This window comes from Balaenoptera physalus (assembly GCF_965194825.1).
Source record: "Balaenoptera physalus genome assembly, chromosome: X".
Classification (NCBI taxonomy): Eukaryota; Metazoa; Chordata; class Mammalia; order Artiodactyla; family Balaenopteridae; genus Balaenoptera; species Balaenoptera physalus.
The window spans coordinates 75,249,125-75,276,329 of record NC_138903.1 but is presented as its reverse complement, the minus strand read 5'-3'; the positions used below and the strand labels follow the sequence as shown (position 1 = coordinate 75,276,329).

Here is a 27,205-nt window from a genome sequence, read left to right as displayed (position 1 = left end):
ACCCCCTTCACCCATTTTGCACACCCCCCCACCCCCTCTCCCCTCTAGTAACCATTAATCTGTTCTCTGTATCTATAAGTTTGTTTTTATTTTGTTTGTTTGTGTCTTTTTTTAGATTCCACATGTGAGTGAAATCACACAGCATTATTTACAACTGCCAAGATATGGAAACAACCTAAGTGTCCATCGATGGAGAAATGGTTAAAGAAAATGTAGTATGGGGGAGTTGCCAACATGGCAGAGCAGGAAAACCCTGAGCTCACCTCCTCCCACAGGCACACAAAAATTACAACTATTTACAGAATAACTATTGATGAGAAAGATCAAAAGACTAGCAGAAAAGATATTCTACCACTAAACGTATAAAAAAGGAACCACAATCAAAGGGGTAGGAGAGGTGGAGACACAGTATAATCAAGACCCATACCCCCAGGTGTGTGACCCACAAGCAGGAGGATAATTACAATTGCAGAGGTTCTCCCCAAGGAGTGAGGGGTCTGAGCCCCACATCAGACTCTCCAGCTCAAGGGTCTTACACTTGGAAGAAGAGCCCCCAGAACATTTGACTTTGAAGGCCAGGGGAGCTTACTTTTGGGAGAGCCAGAGGGCTGTGGGAAATAAACTCCACACTTAAAGGACTCACACAAAACCTCATGTGCTCCAGGACACAGGGCAAAAGCAGTAATTTGACAGGAACCTGGGTCAGACCTACCTGCTTATCGTGGAGAGCCTCCAGGAGACGCAGGAGGCAACTGGAGCTCACCCTGAGGATACAGACACTGGAGGCAGCTATTTTTGGAAGCCTGTTCTACATCAAGGACTCCAGTGCTGGCAAGTGCCTTTTTGGAATCCTCACTCTAGCTTACTAGCGCCAGGACCCAGCCTTGCCCACCAGAGGTCACAAGACCTGGGTTCACACACTAGTACAATGGCACTAGCATCGGGACTCTGAGGACCCTGTAGCCAGAGAACTCAGGACACGGCTCCACCCACCAATGGGCCAGAACTAGTCCTGGGAACAGCCTCACCCACCAGTGGGCAGGCACCAGACCTAGGACCACCACAGCCACATAGCTTACTATGTCAGGAAACAGCCCAGACACCAGCAGGGTAGCACCAACTCTGGGACTCTCTGGGACCCAGCTCTGCCCAACAGCATGCCAACAGGAGATTTGGCAACCTTGGGCCCCTCAGGCAGCCACCCTGGGATCTGGCTGTACCCACCAGCAGACCAACACCAGCTCCAGGACCTCAGGGTCCTGCAGCCAAAAACCCCACCAGCAGGCGAGCTCTAGCTCTGGGATGCCCTGGGCCTCAGCCCCTGCCCCCACCAACAGGCTGACACCAGCCCCAGGACATGTCTTTGCAATGCCCCACCCACCAGCAGGCCAATGACAGCTCTGAGACACCTTGGATCCCACAGCCAGCTGGCCCAGGATCCAGTCCCACTCACCAGGAGGTCAAAACCAGCTTTCAACACCATGGAACCTGCAGCCAACCATGCCAGAAACCAGCCCCATCCACCAGCAGGCCAATGGTAGATCCAGAGCTCCAAAGGCCACAACCATTTACTCCGGAACCTGTCTCTGCCCAGCAGCAGCTCCAAACCCAGCCCTGCCCACCAGCACTGACAGCCTCTGCACAAGGCAAGGCCTGGCAAACAACTGGAATGGGGGTCAGTCACACCTACCAGACCAACCACAGTAGGCAGCCTGTCATAACAGAAGGATCCACACAATCCCTAGAGCATATAACTCTGATGAGCAGAGGGGAGTGTGCTACTGGGAAGCATAGGAGGTCTCTTATAAAAGGCAACTTCTCCAAGGTCTAGAAAAGTAATCAACCTACCAATACATAGAAATAAAAACAACAAATTAGGCAAAATGAGGCAACAGAGAAATATGTTCCTACTGAAGAAAAAAGATAAAACCCCAGAAGAAGAACTAAGTGAAGTGGAGATAAGCAATCTACCCAATAGGGTTCAACATAATGATCATAAAGATGCTCAAAGAACTCAGGAGAAGAATGGATGAACAGAGTGAGAAGATAGAAGTTTTTAATAAAGTGCTAGAAAATATAAAGAAGAACCAAACTGAGATGAAGAATACAATAACTGAAATATTTAAATACACTAGAAGGAATAATCAGTAGTTCAGATGATATAGAGGAAGTGATCGGTGTGTGGGAAGACAGATTAGCATAAATCACTGAAGCTGAACAGAAAAAAGGAAAAGGAATAAAAAGAAATAAGGACCGTTTAAGAAACACTTACAACATCAAGCATATTAACATTTGCATTATAGGGGTCCCAGGAGGAGAAGAGAAAGTGGCAGAGAACATATTTGAAGACATACTAGTTGAAAACCTCCCTAAACTGGGAAAGGAAACAGACATCCATGTACAGGAAGCAGAGAGAGTCCAAAACAGGGTCGATCCAAAGAGGACCACACCAAGACACTTTGTAATTAAGATAGCAAAAATTAAAGATAAAGAGAGAATATTAAAAAGCAGTGAGAGAAAAAGCAGTCAGTTAGGTACAAGGAAATGACCATAAGGCTATCAACTGACTTTTCAGCTGAAAATCTAAAGACTAGAAGGGAGTGACATGAAATATTTGAACTGATGAAAAGGAAAAACCTACAGCCAAGAATACTCTACCAAACAAAGCTTTCATTCAGATTTGATGGAAAGAACAGAAGTTTTACAGACAAGCAAAAGCTAAAAGAGTTCAGCACCACAGAAGCAGCTTTGCAAGAAATAAACAGACCTCTTTAAATGAAAAACAAAAGGACACAGTAGAAATATGAAAATTATAAAAGGAAAAATCTCATGGGTAAAGGCAAATATACAGTAAAGGTAAAAAATCAAGCATGTATAAATCTAGTAGAAAGGTTAAAAGAGAAAAGGAATGAAATCATCTATATACACAATACATAGTTAAGGGATACACACAAAAATGATGTAAAATATGATATCAAAAATGGTAAACATGGAGGGGTGGAGTAAAAATGCAAGGTTGTTAAAATGTGTTTAAACTTATGAAAGCAGAAACAAATAATGGAAGAGAGAGAGAGAGATTGTGATATATAAACCTCATAGTAACCAGAAACCAAAAATCTATAATAGACACACACACACACACATGCACACACACACACAGAAAGAAAGAAATCCAAACACAACACTCAAGATAGTCATCAAATCACAAGGGAAGAGAGCAAAAGAAGAAGAAAGGAACAAAAAAGAACTACAAAAACAAACCAATAACTATAAGTACATACCTATCAATAATTACTTTAAATGTCAATGAACTAAATGCTCCAATCAAAAGACATAGAGTGGCTAAATTGATACAAAAACAAGACCTATTTATATGCTGTGTACAAGAGACTCACTTCAGATCTAAAGACACACACATGCTGAAAGTAAGGGAATGGAAAAAGTTATTACAGCTAATGGGAATGAAAAGAAAGCCAGGGTAGCAATCCTTATATCCATCAAAATAGACTTTAAAACAAAGAATAACGAGAGACAAAGACAGACATTACACAATGATCAAGGCATAGATCCAAGAAGACATAACAATTGTAAGTATATATACACCCAACAAAGGTGCACTTAAACACATAAAACAAATATTAACAGATATAAAGGGAGAAGTTGACAATAAGAAAATAATAGTACAACAATAGTAGGGGACTTTAACATCCCTAGTACATCAATGGACACAAAATCCACAAAGAAAATCAATAAGGAAACACTGGCCTTTAAAGACACATTAGGCCAGAAGGACTTAAGAAATATATATAGACTATTCCACCCAAAAGCAGCAGAATACATATTTTTTCAAGTACACATGGAACAATTCTCCAGGATATATCACATGCCAGGCCAAAAAATGTCTCAATAAATTAGATAAAACTGAAATTATATCAAGTATCTTGTCTGACCACAACACTATGAGACTAGAAATCACCTTCAAGAAAAAAACACAAACACGTGGAGGCTACACAACATAGTACTAAACCAATAGATCACTGAAGAAATCATAAAACACCAGGAGACAAATGAAAATTATAACAGAACAATCTAAAAACTATGGAACACAGCAAAAGCACTTCTAAAAGGAATTGCATAGTTATACAAGCCTAACTCAGGAAACAAGAAAAATATCAAACAACATAAGCTCACACCTAATGTAACAAGAAAAAGAAGAACAAACAAAACTCAAAGTTAAATGAAAGAAAGATATCATAAAGATCAGAACAGAAATAAATGAAATAGAGACTAAAACAAATAGAAAAGATCAATGAAACTAAGAGCTGGTTCTTTGAAAAGATACACAGAATTGATAAACTTTTAGAGATACTCATAAAGAAAAAAAGAGAGAGAGCTGAAATCAATAAAATTAGAAACGAAAGAGAAGACACAACTGACACCACAGAAATACAAACGATAATAAAAGATTGCTACAAACAATTATATACAAATAAAATGGACAAACTATAAGAAATGGACAACCTATAAAAAATGGACAAATTCCAAGAAATGTACAATCCCCCAAGACTGAACCAGAAAGAAATAGAAAATACCAACAGACCAATTACCAGTAATAAAATAGAATCTGTAATAAACAAAAACAAACAAAATTCAAGGACCAGATATCTTCACAGGTGAATTCTAATAAACATTTAAAGAAGAGTTAACACCCATCTTTCTCAAACTATTCCAAAAAACTGCTGAAGAAGGAATGCTTCAAATTTCATTTTATGAGGCCACCATCACAGTGATAACAAAACCAGACAAAGATATCCAAAAAAAGAAAATCACAGGCCAATATCACTAATGATCATAGATGCAAAAATCCACAACAATACATTAAACAATACATTAAAAGGGTAATACAATATGATCAAGTGGGATTTATCCCAGGGATGCAAGGATGGAACAAAATCTGCAAATCAATCAATGAGATACCCCATATTAACAAATTAAAAAATAAAAATCATATAATCATCTCAATAGATGCAGAAAAACCTTTGACAACATTCAACACCCAAACAGCAAGGTCCAGGAGAGACCTTCAAGATGGCGGAGGAGTAAGACGTGGAGATCACCTTCCTCCCCACAAATACATCAGAAATACATCTACATGTGGAACAACTCCTACAGAACACCTACTGAATGCTGGCAGAACACCTCAGACTTCCCAAAAGGCAAGAAACTCCCCATGTACCAGGGTAGGGAAAAAAAAAAAGAAAAAACAGAGACAAAAGAATAGGGATGGGACCTGCACCTCTGGGAGGGAGCTGTGAAGAAGGAAGAGTTTCCACACACTATGAAGCCCCTTCACTGGTGGAGAAAGGGAGTGGGTGCGGGGGGGGGGTGGGAAACTTCAGAGCCATGGAGGAGAGTGCAGCAACAAGGGTGCAGAGGGCAAAGTGGAGAGATTCCTGCACAGAGGATCAGTGGCGACCAGCACTCACCAGCCTGAGAGGCTTGTCTGCTCACCCGCTGGGGCGGGTGGGGGCTGGGAGCTCAGGCTCGGGCTTTGGAGGTCAGATCCCAGGGAGAGGACTGGGGCTGGCTGCGTGAACACAGCCTGAAGGGGGCTAGTGCACCACAGCTAGGCGGGAGGGAGCCCGGGAAAGAGTCTGGACCTGCCTAAAATGCAAGAGACCATTGTTTCAGGGTGTGTGAGGAGAGGGGATTCAGAGCACCACCTAAACGAGCTCCAGAGATGGGCGTGAGCCGCGGCTATCAGTGCAGACACTAGAGACGGGCATGAAACACTAAGGCTGTTGCTGCAGCCACCAAGAAGCCTGTGTACAAGCACAGGTCACCCTCCACACCTCCCCTCCTGGGAGTCTATGCTGCCCCCCACTGCCAGGGTCCTGTGATTCAGGGACAACTTCCCCGGGAGAACACACAGGGCACCTCAGGCTGTTGCAATGTCACGCCAGTTTCCGCTGCCACAGGCTCACCCGCATTCCGTACCCCTCCTTGCCCCCAGCCAGAGTGAGCCAGAGCCCCCTAATCAGCTGCTACATTAACCCCGTCCTCTCTGAGCAAAGAATAGACACCCTCAGGCGACCTACACACAGAAGCGGGGCCAAATCCAAAGCTGAACCCCAGGAGCTGTGTGAACAAAGAAGAGAAAGGGAAATTTCTCCCAGAAGCCTCAGGAGCAGCAGATTAAATCTCCAAAATCAATTTGATGTACCTGCATCTCTGGAATACCTGAATAGACAATGAATAATCCCAATATTGAGGTGGTGTATTTTGGGAGCAACTGTAGACTTGGGGTTAGCTTTCTGCATCTAATTTGTTTTTGTTTTTACGTTTATCTTAGTTTAGTATTTAGAGTGTATTATGATTGCTATATTTGTTTATTGATCTGGTTGCTCTCTTCCTTTTATTTTATATATATATATATTTTTAAACTTTTTCCCTTTTGTGGGTGTGTATGTGTGTGCTTCTTTGTGTGATTTTGTGTGTATAGCTTTGCTTTTACCATTTGTCTTGGGGTTCTATCTGTACATTTTTTGGTTTTTTTCGTTTGTTTGTTTTCTAGTATAGTTTATAGCGCTTGTTATCATTGGTGGATTTGTTTTTCAGTTTGGCTGCTCTCTTCTTTCTTTTTTTCTCTCTTTTTCTTTATTACTTTTTAATTTGTTTAATTATTAACAATTGTTTATTTTCATAACTTTATTTTATTTTATTATTTTCTTTCTTTTTTTCTTTTTTTCTCCCTTTTATTCTGAGTCATGTGGCTGACAGGGTCTTGGTGATATGGCCGGGAGTAAAGCCTGAGCCTCCGAATTGGGAGAACCGAGTTCAGGACATTGGTCCACCAGAGACCTCCTGGCTCCACAAAATAACAAATGGCAAAAGCCATCCCAGAGATCTCCATGTGAATGCTAAGACCTAGCTCCACTCAACGACCAGCAAGCTACAGTGCTGGACAACCTATGCCAAACAACTAGCAAGACCAGAAAACAATGCCACCGATTAGCAGAGAGGCTGCCTAAAATCATAATACGGTCACAGGGACCCCAAAACACACCACCAGACGCGGTCCTGCACACCAAAAGACAAGATCCAGCCTCATCCACCAGAACACAGGCACCAATCCCCTCCACCAGGAAGCCTACATAACCCACTGAACCAACCTTACCCACAAGGGGCAGACACTAAAAACAACGGGAACTATGAACCTGCAGCCTGCAAAAAGGAGACCCCAAAACACAGTAAGTTATGCAAAATGAGAAGACAGAGAAACATAGAGCAGATGAAGGAGCAGGTAAAAACCCATCAAAACAAACAAATGAAGAAGAAATAGGCAGCCTACCTGAAAAAGAAATCAGAGTAATGATAGTAAAGACGATCAAAAATCTTGGAAATAGAATGGAGAAAATTCAAGAAATGTTTAACAAGGACCTAGAAGAACTAAAGAGCAAACAAACAGGGATGAACAACACAATAAATGAAATTAAAAATTCTCTAGAAGAAATCAATAGCAGAATAACTGAGGCAGAAGAACGGGTAAGTAACCTGGAAGATAAAATAGTGGAAATAATTACCACAGAGCAGAATAAGAAAAAAAAAATGAACAGAATCGAGGAAAGTCTCAGAGACCTCTGGGACAACATTAAAAGCACCAACATTCAAATTATAAGGGTCCCAGAAGAAGAAGAGGAAAAGAAAGGGACTGAGAAAATATTTGAAGAGATTGTAGTGGAAACTTCCCTAATAAGGGAAAGAAATAGTTAATCAAGTACAGGAAGTGCAGAGAGTCCCATACAGGATAAATCCAAGGAGAAACTCGCCGACACACATATTAATCAAGCTATCAAAAATTAAATAAAAAGAAAAAATATTAAAAGCAGCAAGGGAAAAGCAACGAATAACATCCAAGTGAATCCCCATAAGGATAACAGCTAATTTTTCAGCAGAAACTCTGCAAGGCAGAGAGGAGTGGCAGGACATATATAAAGTGAAGAAAGGGAAAAACCTACAACCAAGATTACTCGACCCAGCAAGGAACTCATTCAGATTTGACAGAAAAATTAAAACTGTTACAGACAAGCAAAAGATAGGAGAATTCAGCACCACCAAACAAGCTTTACAACAAATGCTAAAGGAACTTCTCTAGGCAGGACACACAAGAGAAGGAAAAGATCTACAATAACAAACCCAAATGAATTAAGAAAATGGTAATAGGGACACACATATTGATAATTACCTTAAATGTAAATGCATTAAATGCTCCAACAAAAAGACAAAGACAGGCTGAATGGATACAAAAACAAGACCCATATATATATGCTGTCTGTAAGAGATGAACTTCAGACCTAGGGACACATAAAGACTGAAAGTGAGGGGATGGAAAAAGATATTCCATGCAAATGGAAATCAAAAGAAAGCTGGAGTAGCAATTCTCATATAAGACAAAATAGACTTTAAAATAAAGACAATTACAAGAGACAAAGAAGGACACTACATAATGATCAAGGGATCAATCCAAGAAGAAGATTTAGCAAATGGAAATATTTATGCACCCAACAAAGGAGCACCTCAATACATAAGGCAAATGCTAACAGCCATAAAAGGGGAAAGCGACAGTAACACAATCATAGTAGGGAACTTTAACACCCCACTTTCACCAATGGACAGATCATCCAATATGAAAATAAATAAGGAAACACAAGCTTTAAATGACACATTAAACAAGATAGACTTAATTGATATTTATAGGACATTCCATCCAAAAAAACAGAATATACTTTCTTCTCAAGTGCTCATGGAACATTCTCCAGGATAGATGATATCTTGGGTCACAAGTCAAGCCTTTGTAAATTTAAGAAAATTGAAATTGTATCAAGTGTCTTTTGTGACCACAACGCTATGAGACTACATATCAATTACAGGAAAAATTCTGTAGAAAATACAAACACATGGAGGCTAAACAATACACTACTAAATAACCAAGAGATCACTGAAGAAATCAGAGAGGAAATCAAAAAATACCTAGAAACAAATGACAATGAAAACACGATGACCCAAAACCTATGGGATGCAGCAAAAGGCGTTCTAAGAGGGAAGATTAAAGTAGTACAATCCTACCTCAAGAAACAAGAAATATCTCAAATAAACAACCTAACCTTACACCTAAAGCAATTAGAGAAAGAAGAACAAAAGAAACCCCAAAGTTAGCAGAAGGAAAGAAATCATAAATATCAGACCAGAAATCAATGAAAAAGAAATGAGGGAAACAATAGCAAACATCAATAAAACTAAAAGTTCTTTCTTTGAGAAGATAAACAAGATTGATAAACCATTAGCCAGACTCATCAAGAAAAAAGGGGAGAAGTCTCAAATCAATAGAATTAGAAATGAAAAAGGAGAAGTAACAAATGACACTGCAGAAAGACAAAGGATCATGAGAGATTACTATAAGCAACTATATGCCAATAAAATGGACAACCTGGAAGAAATAGACAAATTCTTAGAAAAGCACAACCTTCTGAGACTGAACCAGGAAGAAACAGAACATATAAAAAGACCAATGACAAGCACTGAAATTGAAACTGTGATTAAAAATCTTGCAACAAACAAAAGCCCAGGACCAGATGGCTTCACAGGTGAATTCTATCAAACATTTACAGAAGAGCTAACATCTATTCTCAAACTCTTCCAAAATATAGCAGCGGGAGGAAGCCTCCCAAACACATTCTGCAAGGCCACCACCACCCTGATACCAAAACCAGACAAAGATGTCACACAAAAAAGAAAACTACAGGCCAATAGCACCGATGAACATAGATGCAAAAATCCTCAACAAAATACTAGCAAACAGAATCCAACAGCACATTAAAAGTATCATACAGCATGGTCAAGTGGGGTTTATCCCAGGAATGCAAGGATTCTTCAATATACACAAATCAATCAGTGTGATACACCATATTAACAAATTGAAGGAGAAAAACCATATAATCATCTCAAGAGATGCAGAGAAAGCTATCGACAAAATTCAACATCCATGTGTGATAAAAAGGCTCCAGAAAGTAGGCATAGAGGGAACCTACCTCAACATAATAAAGGCCATATATGACAAACCCGTAGCCAACATCGTCCTCAATGGTGAAAAACTGAAACCATTTCCACTAAGATCAGGAACAGGACAATGTTGCCCACTCTCACCACCATTATTCAACATAGTTTTGGAAGTTTTACCACAGCAATCAGAGAAGAAAAGGAAATAAAAGGAATCCAAATCGGAAAAGAAGTAAAGCTGTCACTGTTTACCGATGACACGATACTGTATATAGAGAATCCTAAAGATGTTACCAGAAAACTAATAGAGCTAATCAATGAATTTGGTAAAGTAGCAGGATACAAAATTAATGCACAGAAGTCTCTGGCATTCCTATACACTAATGATGAAAAATCTGAAAGTGAAATTAAGAAAACACTCCCATTTACCATTGCAACAAAAAGAATAAAATATCTAGGAATAAACCTACTTAAGGAGACAAAAGACCTGTATGCAGAAAATTATACGACACTGATGAAAGAAATTAAAGACGATACAAATAGATGGAGAGATATACCATGTTCTTGGATTGGAAGAATCAACATTGTGAAAATGACTCTACTACCCAAAGCAATCTACAGATTCAATGCAATCCCTATCAAACTACCAATGGCATTTTTCACAGAAGTAGAACCAAAAATTTCACAATTTCTATGGAAACACAAAAGACCCCGAATAGCCAAAGCAATCTTGAGAAAGACAAACAGAGCTGGAGGAATCAGGCTCCTGGACTTCAGACTATACTACAAAGCTACAGTAATCAATACAGTATGGTACTGGCACAAAAACAGAAATATAGATCAATGGAACAGGACAGAAAGCCCAGAGATAAACCCACGCACATATGGTCACCTTATCTTTGATAAAGGAGGCTAGAATATACCATGGCGAAAAGACAGCACCTTCAATAATCAGTGCTGGGAAAACTGGACAGCTACGTGTAAAAGAATGAAATCAGAACACTTCCTAACACCATACACAAAAATAAACTCAAAATGGATTAAAGACCTAAATGTAAGCCCAGACACTATCAAACTCTGAGAGGAAAACATAGGCAGAACAGTCTATGACATACATCACAGCAAGATCCTTTTTGAGCCAGCTCCTAGAGAAATGGAAATAAAAACAAAAATAAACAAATGGGATCTAATGAAACTTAAAAGGTTTTGCACAGCAAAGGAAACCATAAACAAGACAAAAAGACAACCCTCAGAATGGGAGAAAATATTTGCAAATGAAGCAACTGACAAAGGATTAATCTCCAAAATTTACAAGCAGCTCATGCAGCTCAATATCAAAAAAACAAACAATGCAATCCAAAAATGGACAGAAGACATAAATAGACATTTCTCCAAAGAAGATATACAGATTGCCAACAGACACATGAAATAATGCTCAACATCATTAATCATTAGAGAAATGCAAATCAAAACCACAATGAGGTATCATCTCACACTTGTCAGAATGGCCATCATGAAAATATCTACAAACAATAAATGCTGGAGAGGGTGTGGAGAGAAGGGAACCCTCATACACTGTTGGTGGGAATGTGCATTGATACAGCCACTATGGAGAACAGTATGGAGGGTCCTTAAAAAACCATAAATAGAACTACCATACGACCCAGCAATCCCACTACTGGGCATATATCCTGAGAAAACCATAATTCAGAAAGAGTCATGTACCACAATGTTCATTGCAGCTCTATTTACAATAATTAGGACATGGAAGCAACGTAAGTGTCCATTAACAGGTGAATTGATAAAGAAGATGTGGCACATATATACAGTGGAATATTACTCAGCCATAAAAAGAAATGATATTGAGTTATTTGTAGTGAGGTGGTTGGACCTAGAGTCTGTCATATATAGTGAAGTAAGTCAGAAAGAGAAAAACAAATACCGTATGCTAACATGTATATATGGAATCTAAAACAAAAATGGTTCTGAAGAACCTAGGGGCAGGACAGGAATAAAGATGCAGATGTAGAGAATGGACTTGAGGACATGGGGAGCGGAATGGTAATCTGGGAAGAAGTGAGAGTGTTGCATGGACTTATATATACTTGAAATTTAAAATAGATAGCTAGTGGGAAGCAGCCACATAGCACAGGGAGATCAGCTTAGTGGTTTGTGACCATCTAGAGGGGTGGGTTATGGAGGGTGTGAGGGAGATGCAAGAGGGGGGAAATATGGGAATATATGTATATGTGTAGCTGATTCACTTTGTTACAAAGCAGAAACTAATACACCATTGTAAAACAATTATACTTCAAAAAAGATGTTAAAAAAGAAAAAAAACCCAGCAAGGTCCTACTGTATAGCACAGGGAACTATATTCAATATCCTGTGACAAACCATACTGGAAAAGAATATGAAAAGAATGTGTGTATATATATATATATATATATACACATACACATATATATATGTATATATATATATATATATATATATATATATGTATAACTGAATCACTTAGCTGTACAGTAGAAATACAGAAAACGTAAATCACCTAAACTTCAATGAAACATTTTCTTAAAAAGTCAACATCCATTTATTATAAGAACTCTCCACAAAATGGGCATAGAGGCAACAAACCTTGACCTAATAAAGGCCTTATATGACAAGCCCACAGCTAACGTCATACTCAACAGTGAAAAACTGAAAGTATATCCTCTAAAATCAGGAACAAGACAAGGATGCCCACTCTCACCGATTTTATGCAACATAGTTTTGGAAGTCCTAGCCACTGCAATCAGACAAGAAAAAGAAATATAAGGAATCCAGATTGGAATGGAAGAAATAAAACTGTCACTGTTACTATGCAGATGGCATTATTTTATATACAGAAAATCCTAAAGATACCACCAAAATACTAGAACTCATCAGTGAATTCAGTAAAGTTGCAGGATACAAAATTAATATATAGGAACCTGTTGCATTTCTAGACACTAACAATGAACTATCAGAAAGAGAAATCAAAACAATCCCATTTACAATCGCATCAAAATGTATAAAATGCCAAGGAATAAATCTAAGTAGGAAAAGACCTGTTCAAAGAAACTATAAGACACTGATGAACAAGATTGAAGATGACACAAACAGATGGAAAATATACCATGTTCATGGACTGGAAGAATTAATATTGTTAAAATGACCATACTACCCAAGGCAATCTACAGATTCAATGCAATCCCTATCAAAATACAAATGGCATTTTTCATAGAAGTGTAATAAATAATTCATCGTTTGAATTAGAATACAAATTCTAAAATTTGTGTGGAAACACAAATGACCCCAAATAGCTAAACCAATATTAAGTAAAAAAAAGTACAAAACTGGAGATGTCACACTCCTGATTTCAAACTATACTACAAAACTATAGTAATCCTATCTGTATGGTACTGGCACAAATACAGACACATAGATCAATGGTACAGAATAGAGAGCCCAGAAATAAACCCATACACTTATGATCGATTAATCTACAACAGAGAATGTAAGAACATACAATGGTGAAAAGGCAACCTCTTCAGTAAATAGTGTTGGGAAACTTAACAGTTACTTGCAAAGGAATCAAACTGTATTACTATCTCACACCATGAACAAATATAAATTCAAAAAGGATTGAAGACTTAAATTTAGGACCTGAAACTATAAAACTCCTAGAAGAAAACACAGGCAATAAGCTCTTTGACATCGGTTTTAATAATATTTTTTTGATACATCTCCTCGGGCAAGGGAAGCAAAAGCAAAATAAACACATGGGACTACATCGAAGTAAAAAGCTTTTGTACAGTGACGGGAACTATCAACAGAATGTAAATGTCACCTACTGAACGGGAGAACATATTTTCAAAGGATATATCTGATAAGGAGTTCATATCCAAAAATATACAAAAAATTCATACAATTCAACATCAAAAGAACAAACAACCTGATTAAATCTGTGTAGACATTTTTCCAAGGAAAACATACAGATTGCCAACAAGCACATGAAAAAATGCTCAACACCACTATTCATCAGGGAAACTCAAATCAAAATCACAATGAGGTATCACCTCACACCTATCAGGATGGCTATTATGAAAAAGACAACAAAAAACAAGTATTGGCAAGGATGTGGAGAATAGCAAACCCCTTTGCGTTGCTGGTGGGAATGTAATTGTTGTAGCCATTATGGAAAATAGTATGAAGGTTCCTCAAAAAATTAAAAATAGAACTACCATATGATCCAGCAATTCCACTCCTGGAGATTTATCCAAAGAAAACAAAAACACTATTCTGAAAAGATATTTATACCCCTATATTCATTGCAGCATTATTTACAATAGCCAAGATACGGAAGAAACTTACGTTCCCATCAATAGATGAATGCATAATGAAGAAGTGGTATACATATAAAATGGAATACTACTCACCCGTAAAAAAGAATAAAATCCCATCATTCATGACAACATGGATGGACCTTGAAAAGTGTTCTTTTTTAAAACTAAAAGTTTAGCTACCTACATACACATAGACACACACTAAAGATTTGGGAGCACTTAATAAAGCACTATAAAGCTTATCATCATCATCATCACCATCATCATCCTGTAAGGTTTGCTTAAATTCCAAGTTTTCTCCTCCACCTACACTGGAAATAAGCAATGGCTTTTGCTCTATGAGCCATCAATATAATACAAAAATGATTCACAGGCATCTATTAAATTGGGTGGAGACATTTTTAGGTTAGGATAATTATAATATATATAGAAAAAAAGGACTGGCAAATATAGAAATCAGTGTTTTGGAAATCCAGATTTAGCTAATATAATGAATGAAGTTCCTGTTATTAAACTGATGTAGTTAATCTTTTTGTTTAGTGGAGATACCGAAATTGTATGTTAGTCTAAACTCCATATTAGAAAATTTTAGTCATTCAACTCTGGCTCCTATTAGGCCAATGGTTCTTCCTGGACACACGAAAAACAAAGAAAAGGCAATGACATAAAATCAGTTACCATTTGTGTGACATGAAGCATGCCTTACAATATTACTCATTGAAAAAGTCAAAGATAGTCACAGAAACAGAAATGTCTTAAGTTGACCATTAAAAAGGTTGGTTTGGTTCTTTCTAGATAGATCTCTCCTGTCTTACACTCACAGAAGAAAGGCCTAGGACCACTCTGTCCTCCTTATGACCACTTCTTAGCATCCAAGCCAACTGAATAAGAATATGAAATGCATCTTGAAAAGAGAAGGGTGCTGATTCCAATCATGCTATCAGGCTAACTGGCATTATACCATATCATGAAGCTAACATCTCACTGCAAAGACCTGGCAGGATTCTACTTATGGCTCTTCCAATCCTGAGCTGATTGTTGTAGCTACTATTACAGGATTGGATATTCACAGGCTCAGTTTCCCAGGGAGTTGGATGGCAGCTGAAATTCCTAAAAATATTTTGTCACAATAGAACTCGAAGAAAAAAAAAACCAAACAGATGAAGAATCTGCTATCTTTTAAAGAGTGAACACTACAGGAATTTCATTTGAAGCACTTTATTACTTCCTTGTAAGCTGTCAGTTTAAGTCTCTCTCAGGCCAAATTCCATGTCTGTCTGTTTGAAATGGTTCATAAACTGAGGAAAGGGGAGTAGTCATATTTTGGGAAATTCAAAGGCACACATGACTAATCCGTGCTTTGAGTGTGATCCAGGGATATTAGCACTTCTCCAGATCTGCAGAGAAAGATGGGGATAAAAGTCCTTCTTCTTTTTCCCTCTATAACCCAAAATATTTTACAGAAAATACTAGGTAATAGGATTATTTTGTATTAATGACCTATCAGGGAATTAAGACACAGATTGCACAATAGAAACAGAGACAGAAACATGAGATAAGAATATCAGCAGTGCAATATATGAAGGCAAAAAAAAATTAAATTTCATCATTTTTTAGTAACTCAATAAAAGGCTGGATGGAATTTGAGAAAAATCTGACTCACCAAATGAATTTTATTTCAATGTGTTGTAATGTTTTCTCATATTGTTTGGTGCAGAACAGATGTTCAAGAAACATATGTTAATGAAAAGACAACCTCAGAATGGGAGAAAATATTTGCAAAAGAAGCAACAAAGGATTAATCTCCAAAATATACAAACAGATCATGGAGCTCAATATCAAAAACACAAACAACCCAATTAAAAAATGGGCAGAAGACCTAAATAGACATTTCTCCAGAGAAGACATACAGATGGACAAGAGGCACATGAAAAGATGCTCAACATCACTAATTATTAGAGAAATGCAAATCAAAACTACAATGAGGTATCACCTCACACCGGTCAGAATGGCCAGCATCAAAAAATCTACAAACAATAAATGCTGGAAAGGGTGTGGAGAAAAGGGAACCCTCTTGCACTGTTGGTGGGAATGTAAATTGATACAGCCACTGTGGAGAACAGTATGGAGGTCCCTTAAAAAACTAAAAATAGAACTACCATACGACCCAGCAATCCCACTACTAGGCATATACCCTGAGAAAACCATAATTCAAAAGGACACATGTACCCCAAGGTTCATTGCAGCACTATTTCCAATAGCCAGGACATGGAAACAACCTAAATGTTCAAGAACAGATGAATGGATAAAGAAGATGTGGTACATATATACAATGGAATATTACTCAGCCATAAAAAGGCACGAAATTGGGTTATTTGTAGAGATGTTGATGGAGCTAGAGTCTGTCATACAGAGTGAAGTAAGTCAGAAAGAGCAAAACAAATATCATGTATTAACACATATATGTGGAATCTAGAAAGATGGTACAGAGGAACCTATTGCAGGACGGGAATAGAGACGTAGACATAGAGAACGGATATGTGGACACAGGAGGGGAAGGGGAGGGTGGGATGAATTGGGAGATTAGGATTGACATATATACACTACTATGCATAAAATAGATAGCTAGTGGGAACACGCTATAAAGCACAGGAAGCTCAGCTCGGTGCTCTGTCACTACCTAGATGGGTGGGATGGGGGGGGTGTGGGAGGGAAGTCCAAGAAGGAGGGGATATAGGTATACATATAGCTGATTCACTTCATTGTACAGCAGAAACTAACACAAGATTGTAAAGCAATTATACTCCAATTTAAAAAAAGAAACATATGTTAAATGAAAATCATGAATTATATACATTTTTATCTATAGATAGATATTAATTGATGATAGATACATACATATATACATACATACTATATCTCTTGGCCTATAGTTACATAGATATAATCTCTAAATGGATATCAGACAATATTGTCAAGAATAGCACATGTGGGTCCTATCTTAGTGAAAAAAGAATTATCATCAGTAATTAGTATGTTGATTATACATATAGAAATTAATTTTTGAAGTAATTTTTAGATACCTAAGTACAGTTAAATTTCCCAAGTATTTTAATGACCCTACACCAATGCACACACACACACACACACACACACATTTTTATTTATACTTTTCATTTGCTAAATGAGATACGTTTATTAATACCAGAGACTTTAGCATACCCACTCTCTGAATTATCTCAAGATCTGAATTAGTGGGGTTTGAATGAATCAGTTTCCATTATATAGAGGAAATATAACGAAGAGGAAAATAAACATCTTTGAAATGGAAAAATGATACACATCAAAAAAGGAAATAAAATCACATAAAGTAGAAAATTTGAAATACCTTTATGCTAAGCAGATAAAACAATATGGCATACCTGATATTACTCTGCATTTTTAAGAATTTACATGTCAAGCTATATGAATAATAGAGAACTCTTCTCAAATCTAAGCATGATGACTTAACCATTTCTAAACCTTTTTACTTGCATTTTTTTGCTTGCAACCGTTGGGGGGAAAATAACAATTTAAAGGCAAAAATAACATACAAAAATATCACTATATTTAAAAAGAGATCTCATGATCATTGTATTTTGTTACCCTTAGACCCCATTTTCAAATTGCAAATGCAAAGAAATAATATAAACAAATGGAGAATAAGTTTCATTTACTTAGGCAAACTCAGCAGGGTTCAAAGAGGCTTCTCCAGACATATGACATTGAAACAGAAGGTAACAGCAGACTCTTATCAATAATTAATTTGACAGTTGTATGTAAAATTATACAGAGCTGTAAAATATTATCTCTTTCTTTACAAAAAAATGTTGAGACATAAGGACCTGAAACAGGAAAATACTGTAAAGCATTTTAACAATCATTTGGGAAAAAAAGGATAATTCTCAACCCATAACAGATCATATTAAAAATATCAACTGAATTCTTCAAAAGTATATTTAAGCAAAATGAATGAAAGTTAAGTTTGTAATGGATAGTAAGTGTAATGCCAAATATGAAACTTACTGATAGCTAAATTGAGAATTGATTCTCTCTCAATTATCTTTGCTAATGGAGGAGTGAAGAAGTGTGTCTAATGCAAAATAATGCATAATCCCAGAATTATTTCTACTTGGCTTACAGAGCAGTTTTCTTCTTATATGACTGGAAGTGAGTAGGATATCCTTGAGCATGTAAAATAAATTAATGTATTCTAAGACGAGAAATTACTATAGAGCTGTGCAGATTCTTCTTCCTTCCCGTTTAATGATTTTTCTACTGTCTGCCATTTAGACTGAAGTATTCATGCCTTTCCCTACTCAGTCCTTTATCTATCTCTATCATCTCATTCTAGGCACAAGCAAAGTGTTATGAATTGAGGAGTCTTTTTTTTTCCAATAATTCTCACTGTGGTAAATCCAAGTTGTAAGACAGAAGGCCAAGGCTCTAATCCAAGGAAGGAGTCTCCGTTATCTTGTAGGAATTGAAGCATACATGCCAAATAAACTAGGAGGGGATGAAAACCTCAAACTGGATTTTAACATTTACTATAAGACATCATGATGATGAGGAAAAAGTATGGGCCCTGGACTTTAAAACACCAGGGTCTGAAACCCAGTTCTGCCACTCAGTTGCACTGTAACCTCAAGCAATTAATTTAAACTCACTGAGCCATACATTGTTTACTTGAAAAATGAAGACAATATTCATAAGGTTACTATAAGATTAAATGAAGTGTATATAAAACACTTAGCACCCATGTCTGGTACATAATAGAAACTTAATATATATTACAGGTTTTTCTCGACAGATAAGGTACCGAAGTTTACTCAAGAGTACATTAGCCTCAAAGCAATTATAAAATCCTTTTTTTCTTCCATCTACACAGGATACATCTTTCATCAGGACGCAGATCTGATTATTTACATGGTACTGATTCTAGGCTCTGTCAATGTATTTCAGAAGTCAATAAATAGATTATCATTTATTGAGCACCAAGGTAATATATTTCAGGCACTGTTATGCCCTCTATATTCATTTATATGCACAGGGCTGCTTTCTTCTTGTATCAGAATTTGTTTATAAATATTTAAAGTCTAAAAAATCATTATCTAATCCCCAAAGCCTGAGTCTCTTCCTAAATTCTCTATCTTAGCTAATGACATAATCATCCAACTTATAACCTAGGCTAGACATGAATCATCCTAGATTTCATCCTCTCGCTCTCTATTTTGATCAGTTATCAAGTTTGATTAATTCTAATTACGAAGCAACTATGAATCTCTTTTCTACTCTACTGAATTCTCCTCAACTCAGGTCCTCAGTATTTCTCCCTTCATTGCTACTTACCTTCAACAGCAATTGTTTTTAAAGCATTTACTCAGTTACTTATCAGTGGTTCCTTTTACCTACAGCAGCTTTTTTTTTTTATTTGAACAAAATCCTATATGAAATAGAACATGTAAAATTCTGAGGCAGAAGTGGGGAACCTAGAAGTACTTCCCCAATCCCATGTCAGCCAGTAAGGAAAGTCCTTGAAAGACCCTTTGGAAAACCATTGGTCTATATGGAAAATCCTAAACTGTTAAACAAGATAGCTTCACAAGCTGGTTTTTCCCACTCTTTTTACCTCTAACTGTATTGCCTATAAGTCTCCCATCTTAAATCTCTGCTCCAGTCTCTTCCACTTAATTGCTATTCCCCCTAGCATACCAGGTCCTTTCTCATCAGTGTATATCTGTCTACAGAGGATGTTTTTCCTCTGATTCTCCATCTGTCCAACACTCAGCCTATAAGACATAACTCAAATCTCTATGAGCATTACCCAACTTAACAAATTGATTTAGTTGCTCCCATTCTGTGATATTATAGCACCTTGTATGTACTTGTATTATAGTCTCTATCATACTTTAATGAAATTGAAATTATTAGTTTACATGACCTTCTCCCTAATTCTACTGTGACAAGGACTACTACTCATATAATTTTGCATTACCTAGGACCTAATACCCAAAACACATTAGGTTTTTTTTAGTTTTTTGTATCATTGAAGATACAAAGATCATATTGTCATTAAATACATTTTCTACCACATAGTAGCTTTAATGATTTTTAAAGGTTCAGTTAGAGAAATAGCAAGCTTATTTTTTTTCAATTCTTTTTTTTTAATTGAGGTATAGTTGCAAGCTTATTTTTAAGTGTTTTATGTGCTTTTATGTTCTTTTTTTTAGAGAATCAAAAATGCAAATTTATGAGACCGGTATTTTTAGGGGAGTACTGTTTATTACAGTGTTCGATGAAAAACACTGAATCATTATTTAAGACAATGACTACTTGCACTTTCTTCTTTTCTAGTCATAAGGTACTACCAGGGATGATGCATATTATTTCTACATTTTATCCTAGAGTAATAACATGGAAAAGATACACAGATGCCCAGAACTTTTGAAAACAAAAGGAGTATTATTGAGACATATCAACAAGCAGGTATACTACATCCCATAGGAGGCTTTGAGAAAATGTTAGTTTGGCCAGTCCCCCCTGCCCCCACCATCTCTTCCCACAGCACACAAAAACATACATACATACACACAATAAGGCCTTGAAAGAGGTTTCTTACAAGGAAATGACTATTAATTTTTAAGTCATGTCCATTTGATTTGAGTCACTGGAGTAACAAAACTGTTTTCATGAATACTCAAAAAAATTCAATAATGTAACCTCTAGTAGAGCTTGAAAAGCTCTGAAGGACAAGGCAGTTAGATCAATATTAGTTCATTTCAAATGCTGGGCAGTATGAAGAGACAAGGCTGATCATCGGATGGATTTTATTACCTGTCGGAGTGATAAGTCCTGGTGATAAGAGGCCTGGGACTGAACGGCGCAGAAGGCGAGCATTGTCTTGCAACACTCCCAAAGAACGCTTAGGAGGCCTGCCAGGCCTTGAACTGTTGAAAAACAGACAAAGATCAGGTTAAAATATGCTCTTTGGAAATACCATCACTTGCTACATTTGCCTAAATCTCGTTTAATTGCCAAGAATGATAGAATTTTATATTAAAGACTATTTTCATTGATTACTAAAGGACCAATACTTTATACTAAACTTCCAAAATAATTATGGCAAACATTAAAACCATAAGAGATCAATTTCTAGTTTAGATTCTATTTACAAGCCAGCACTTTGCAATACAGCTTACCTGTTGTGAGAAACCCAAACCTCGCTCTTAAAGCTACACTTGATCCCTGGTATTAATACATGCAACTGAGATCTGAGATAGGGGCTAACAGAATTAGGATTGTATAGAATGTGAAGTGATTAAGTCTCTGCTCAGCATGCCAGAGGTGAGGCGTAAAAAGCTGATATGTAGAATAAGGCCTGATGTTTACTAGCATTTCCACAGCTGCTGGGAGCCCACAGGGAACAAAGAACCCCTGCCCTCAGTATGTTTTTTCCTACCTATTATTTAAACCAGGCTGTATAACCAGCAGTACACTCTCTTGGAGTGTCTGTACTAAGGAAACCTGCCACCTTTGCAATCTAGGCTGTTTTTTCTCACAGATTGATTGGTATTTTTAACTGATGAGTTGATGCTAAACTTAAAACATTAACCTAACCTATTCTGTTTGCACATTCTTCACCCAGGTGTGAACAGTTTGCAGTTGCAAATGTTAATCCATAAAATAATGAAATAGAAAGTCAGTATCAGGCTTCCATCTTGTACCCTAATACAGTCAGTGTACTGAATATATCATTTAGAAGCTGTCACCACATGAACAGACTTATAAGTCACTGAACATTAGGATCAAGTCATTCTCAAGTCATGCAGTATATTTCAAATATTACTTTCTTAATGTTACTTAAAATACTGCTGTTGCTTCTTAGTAGAAATGCAGTTTACAAACTGAATAAGAGGGATTTTGACAAAATACTGCAAAACACTATATTAAATAACCCAAGCTGCAAAAATTTATAAGGTTCAGATAGAGAACATTTCCAAAAATGACTTTTTGTTCACAAAGAAATTTAAGTTAAACCTCAGTCTATCAACTTTGCAGTAGCAAAGTGCTCTATCAATGTAAGACAAACTCTGCTTTTAAACGAAGACAACTTCTAGCAACCTTATACAGAGGTACTAGTACCCAGTTCATTTTTCATACACTGTGCTGATGTTATTTTCTTTCATTGTACATCAATATTGTATATCAATCTAGCATGAAAGATTCTTTTTTTCTTATTTAATGTTTCAATTTTATAAACTGAATCTCCTCTCCCTCCGTCTACTCAAGTTTGGGCTATAATTTATTTTCTTTAATTCAGCGTTGTTATCCTGTTTGTCCTTGCCCTGTTTTATGGCTTCCTAACTCTTTGAAGGAATAGTGATAAGGAAAATATCCAATTTACTTCAAATGCCCTAAAGGATCCCAAGGTCACTGAACAATATTCATCCAGTCATTAGAAAAAGGCACTTTTTGTTGAATAATCGTCACCAAGTCCGTACTTTCCAAGTGATTCTTTGTGTCTTTCTATTTGTCAGAATTCAAGCCTACTAACTTTATTAAAGCCCACCTGATAACTCTTTTTACTTTTCCAGCATAAAAATTTCAGTGCTGTCTTTATGCTCATAATCAATTTCAGACAGGCTGTCTCCAGAAGAAAGCAGTCTGATGCTCACTCTACTTCCCTGAGCCAGTTGTTGACAGTACACTTTGGAAGCTATAAGGTTTAAATAGTTCTGTTCCAAATTTATTGGTCAATCTCACAATTTGATGTAGCTCTTTTCCAATAAGCTGACTCAGGCTTGGGGGGCATTAGATTACAGGCCTCTTAGTCTGATGGTTCTGCCTTAAATTCCAAGATTTGAAAAATTTGGTCAAATTTCCCACCATCAGATCTATATTGGGGAATTCATGGCTAATGTCACAAATGGCTTGGTAGTATTTACTACAAATGCTATAAGCCAAGAGGATCATATTCTCCATCCTAACGTTATTTTCAGTTTATAATTTTATGATGTTGGTATGATTAATTGTGAGCCTCCCCAACTAAAATGTAAGGTCATGAAGGCAGCACATATGTCTGTTTTTGTTTGTCACTGTACCCTGAGCAATTCTCATGGTGTCTAGCACACAGTAGGGGCTGGTAAACAGTTAATTAAAATCAGTTAATGAGTAATGATAGGACACATTATTTTGCCATGGCTACAGTTTCCAAATATTCCTTAGATTGCTCTATTATTGACCAAATAAATAGAAAGCCATCATTTAATCATCAGGTAAACACTTTTAAACTTCAGACTTTATGGCAATTATAAGAGCTTCAAAATATGATCCAGTCCAATCTGACTATTTACAAGGTTAAAGAAGGGTAGATGATACTGTCTTACGTCTGAAAGTTCCTACAAACTTCAAGACCCATTCAAGGGCTGAAGGTTCCAGCAGTTATTCATGTGTAATGACAGTTTCACTTATTCAATCATCCAATAAACAAACATGCACTAAGTGTCCATTCAGTGTGTATCTGGCATTGAAACTAGGTATCAGGGTTACAAGGTTAAAAAGTTAGCTTGACAAGGGCAAGGGTTTTGGTCTGTTTGTTCATTGACATATTGTGAGAACCTAGAACAGCTTCTGCCTTTGAAGAGCTTAAGGTCTAGTGATAGAGATGTGTGTTTGACCTGCTATTTAAAATTTATGATTAACTCTTTAGTGAATATGGCTGTGTGATGTATCCTTCCAAACTTGTTTAAACTTATCAGTGAGAAAAATCATATTCAGATGCCTTTGTTTATACTCTCGGAAAGAAGACTTGGGCCCCTAGGGTAAATTAATTAGAATAAAATTTGTGAAGGTGCTTTATAATCAATAGAGCTCCATACTAATACAAGACAGATTTATTCTTACTTTTAGACCAAATAACCCTCAGTAGTAAGACATTCCTAGCAATAAAGTTCTTGCATTTCTTTTCAAAGAACACAAGCCTGACAACATGATGAAAGACTATGGAGGACTCTGTAGAAAGTTGGGAAATATTCTTGATAGATGATCTTGCCACACTTCTTATCTTTAAGAGCTTTATTAGCATTAGGCAGATATTTATATATTAATCAAGACAAATAAACATGTGGTGATTTAACTAGAAAACTGTTATTTGGATGACAATTTAATCAGCATAGGTTGAAAGGTTCATCATTGCGGCATCCTGTTTCTGCTAAAATATTGATTGTGTTACTGATTTCAGTAATGCTTTATTTTACAGGGCACAAATAACCATGTAATTACTCTTTAAATGAATGATAATTGCTTGTTGGCAATTATTTGTTTTCAGTTTAATTACAAGGTTATTTGTACTCTGTAAAATAAAACAGGCCCTTTTTAAAGTTCCCACCCAAATGGCCCAGTGGATATATCACCCATGAACACCATAAACAAAACTTTATGGTACAAGGCAAACAACCCACCAAAATAGCAAAACTCTTACTAAAAAGCTCAGCTAAATCTTTGAGATCATCAGCTTTATAAAATCAACATTAGGTATAACATTTATAGGTGGTTTGGAAGGAAATTATACCAAAGAATCATGATTTTCTCTGGGTCCAGGTCATCCTATAACATAATTTATCCTGATATGTATTTTACCCTTCACTCTGTAAACTTCTTCAGAAGAAATGAAATAGTAACTCAGCTTCCTGAGATTAAAGAAAAAACCAAATTGAAATGTGTATCACCTGTATTTCATTTTTCTGCAGTTGAAGTGGATTACCATCAGAGCGCTACCTCAAAGTTTATAAACTTTGTAGAGTTGACGGGTCCCTAAGAAACAAATTCAATAGGTCTTCTGGTGTCAACAAGATATGACACAGTCTGTGAAATATTTATTCCAAGTTGTAATAAAGTAGCTGATACTTTGTTCATTAAGATTATGAAATTTCACTGTTGGAGTTATTTTTATCTTGTATCATCAGCCATTTGTATATGAATCAAGGTGTAAACAATTGAGTAATTTTATTTCAAAGAAAAAATCATATTAATAAATTAATTAGTGATGTCATGAGACTTCAAGATATTTAATGTAAACCATATATGGTCAGCACATGATTTAGCGAGGAACCACAAGTCATGTTATCCTCTTCAATGAAAGTTTGGCTTACTACTCTTTAAAGAAACACTCATAACATTCTTGGACAAACTGAGGATATAGTGGCAGTTAACTGTGGTATTAGCAGCAACTTGTAAAGATCGCTGCAATTGGATTCCTGAAGTGGGAGCTGCGAGCCATGAGCCATGACCTGGGATTCACTTTTCAGAGCCATCACTGATATTTAAAATCCCTTGGGATAGTCCCTGAATGTGTCATTTTTTTCAATTATATTAGAAGCCAAGAAAACCAAGAATGGCATTAGCTTTGAAGGTGTTGATTACCTGACTGTGAGAGTGCTGCTCTGACTTTTCAATATGCTTGTTAAATTAAATAAGAATCTTTCTATCAGAACAATAAGACTTTTAATTGCATTGTGGATTAATAATAATCTCTTAGGCCTGACATTTATTACAACATTTCAAGGATGCCAATGGTAGTTAAACTCTACCTGACCTTTCAGTGTTTATGAAGAGAAACAAACTCTGACCTCACAGCAACTTAAATCCATCTTCTCTCAGTGTTAGCAAACTGATCACTTGTCTAACTATTGCACTGGATTGTATTCTCAACCAGATCAAAGGCAGCAGCAGCCAATTCAGCACCCGGGAAAAAGTCATCCATGCAAAATGGGCAATTAACATTAATCATATATGAAATTGTTCAAGCTGATAACTGGAACCTGGTCACTATGGTAACTCTCATAAAATGGTGCTTATGTTAAACTGGGCGTCAATCAGCTCTTGGTTTATGGGAACTTAAAGTGTGGCTCATCATGTCTCTAGGAGCTATCAACACAAGGAACAAAAAAACACACCAGAGGCAAGGTCATTTATATTCCATTACCATTAACTCCCTTTTTCAGTTCTTATAGGCATATCCAAAACTTAAATTTGAATGCATTAAAAGCATCAATACCAGCATTCCATTAGAGTTAGGGAAGTTAAGGAAATTATCTTTAACATAACGGTGTTCAGGGGATGGGGGAAAACCTTCCTTGTTAGGGTCATGTATTACAATACCAAGGATCATGTAGAATAATTCATGTTTAGCATTAATCTTATGATTGTCATAAATTGGATAATTTATAGTTATTATTTTAAATGGTGATATTTAATTCCTTTTCCAATGCTGAATTTCTATTTTTACTTCAATAAAAAAAGAAATCTGATGTAATAGACAATTTAAGTGTTGACTACTCACTTCTTAGAAAGTATAAATGTGAAGCTATTTTATACTTCATTTACTTGACTCTGCTCCCTATTTAAATTAAATGTGCTCTAAGCCTGGTGTTAGCACCTTTAAACAAGTTTAGTTTTTGTCATAAATTGACTGAATTCTAATAAACGTCTTAGTATAATAAACAAAGATTGTATAACAGAAATGCTGGCATATGACGAATTCTTAGTAGCCTCTTTTCGTTCTGCTTATGTAATTCCAATTAACATCAATGGAATCATTGCACCTTAGTAAATCTTACAGTGAATCAAATTAAATAACTATTTCCCTAAAGACGCAGACGTAGAGAGTGGACTTAAGGACACGGGGAGGGGGAAGGGTAAGCTGGGACGAAGTGAGAGAGTGGCATTGACATATATACACT

The 27,205-nt window shown here is 36.7% G+C and overlaps 1 protein-coding gene across 4 annotated transcripts in view; it reads right to left on the bottom strand.

Annotated features, from left to right (window-relative positions):
- DACH2 (dachshund family transcription factor 2) overlaps positions 1-27,205 on the bottom strand; it is a 639,710-nt gene that overhangs the window by 365,712 nt on the left and 246,793 nt on the right. For all 4 annotated transcript variants that reach the window (XM_082447406.1, XM_082447404.1, XM_082447403.1 and 1 more), the window contains one exon: positions 21,300-21,412. In XM_082447406.1, coding sequence (XP_082303532.1) covers positions 21,300-21,412 — 113 coding nt within the window. The remainder of the gene's footprint in view (positions 1-21,299; positions 21,413-27,205) is intronic.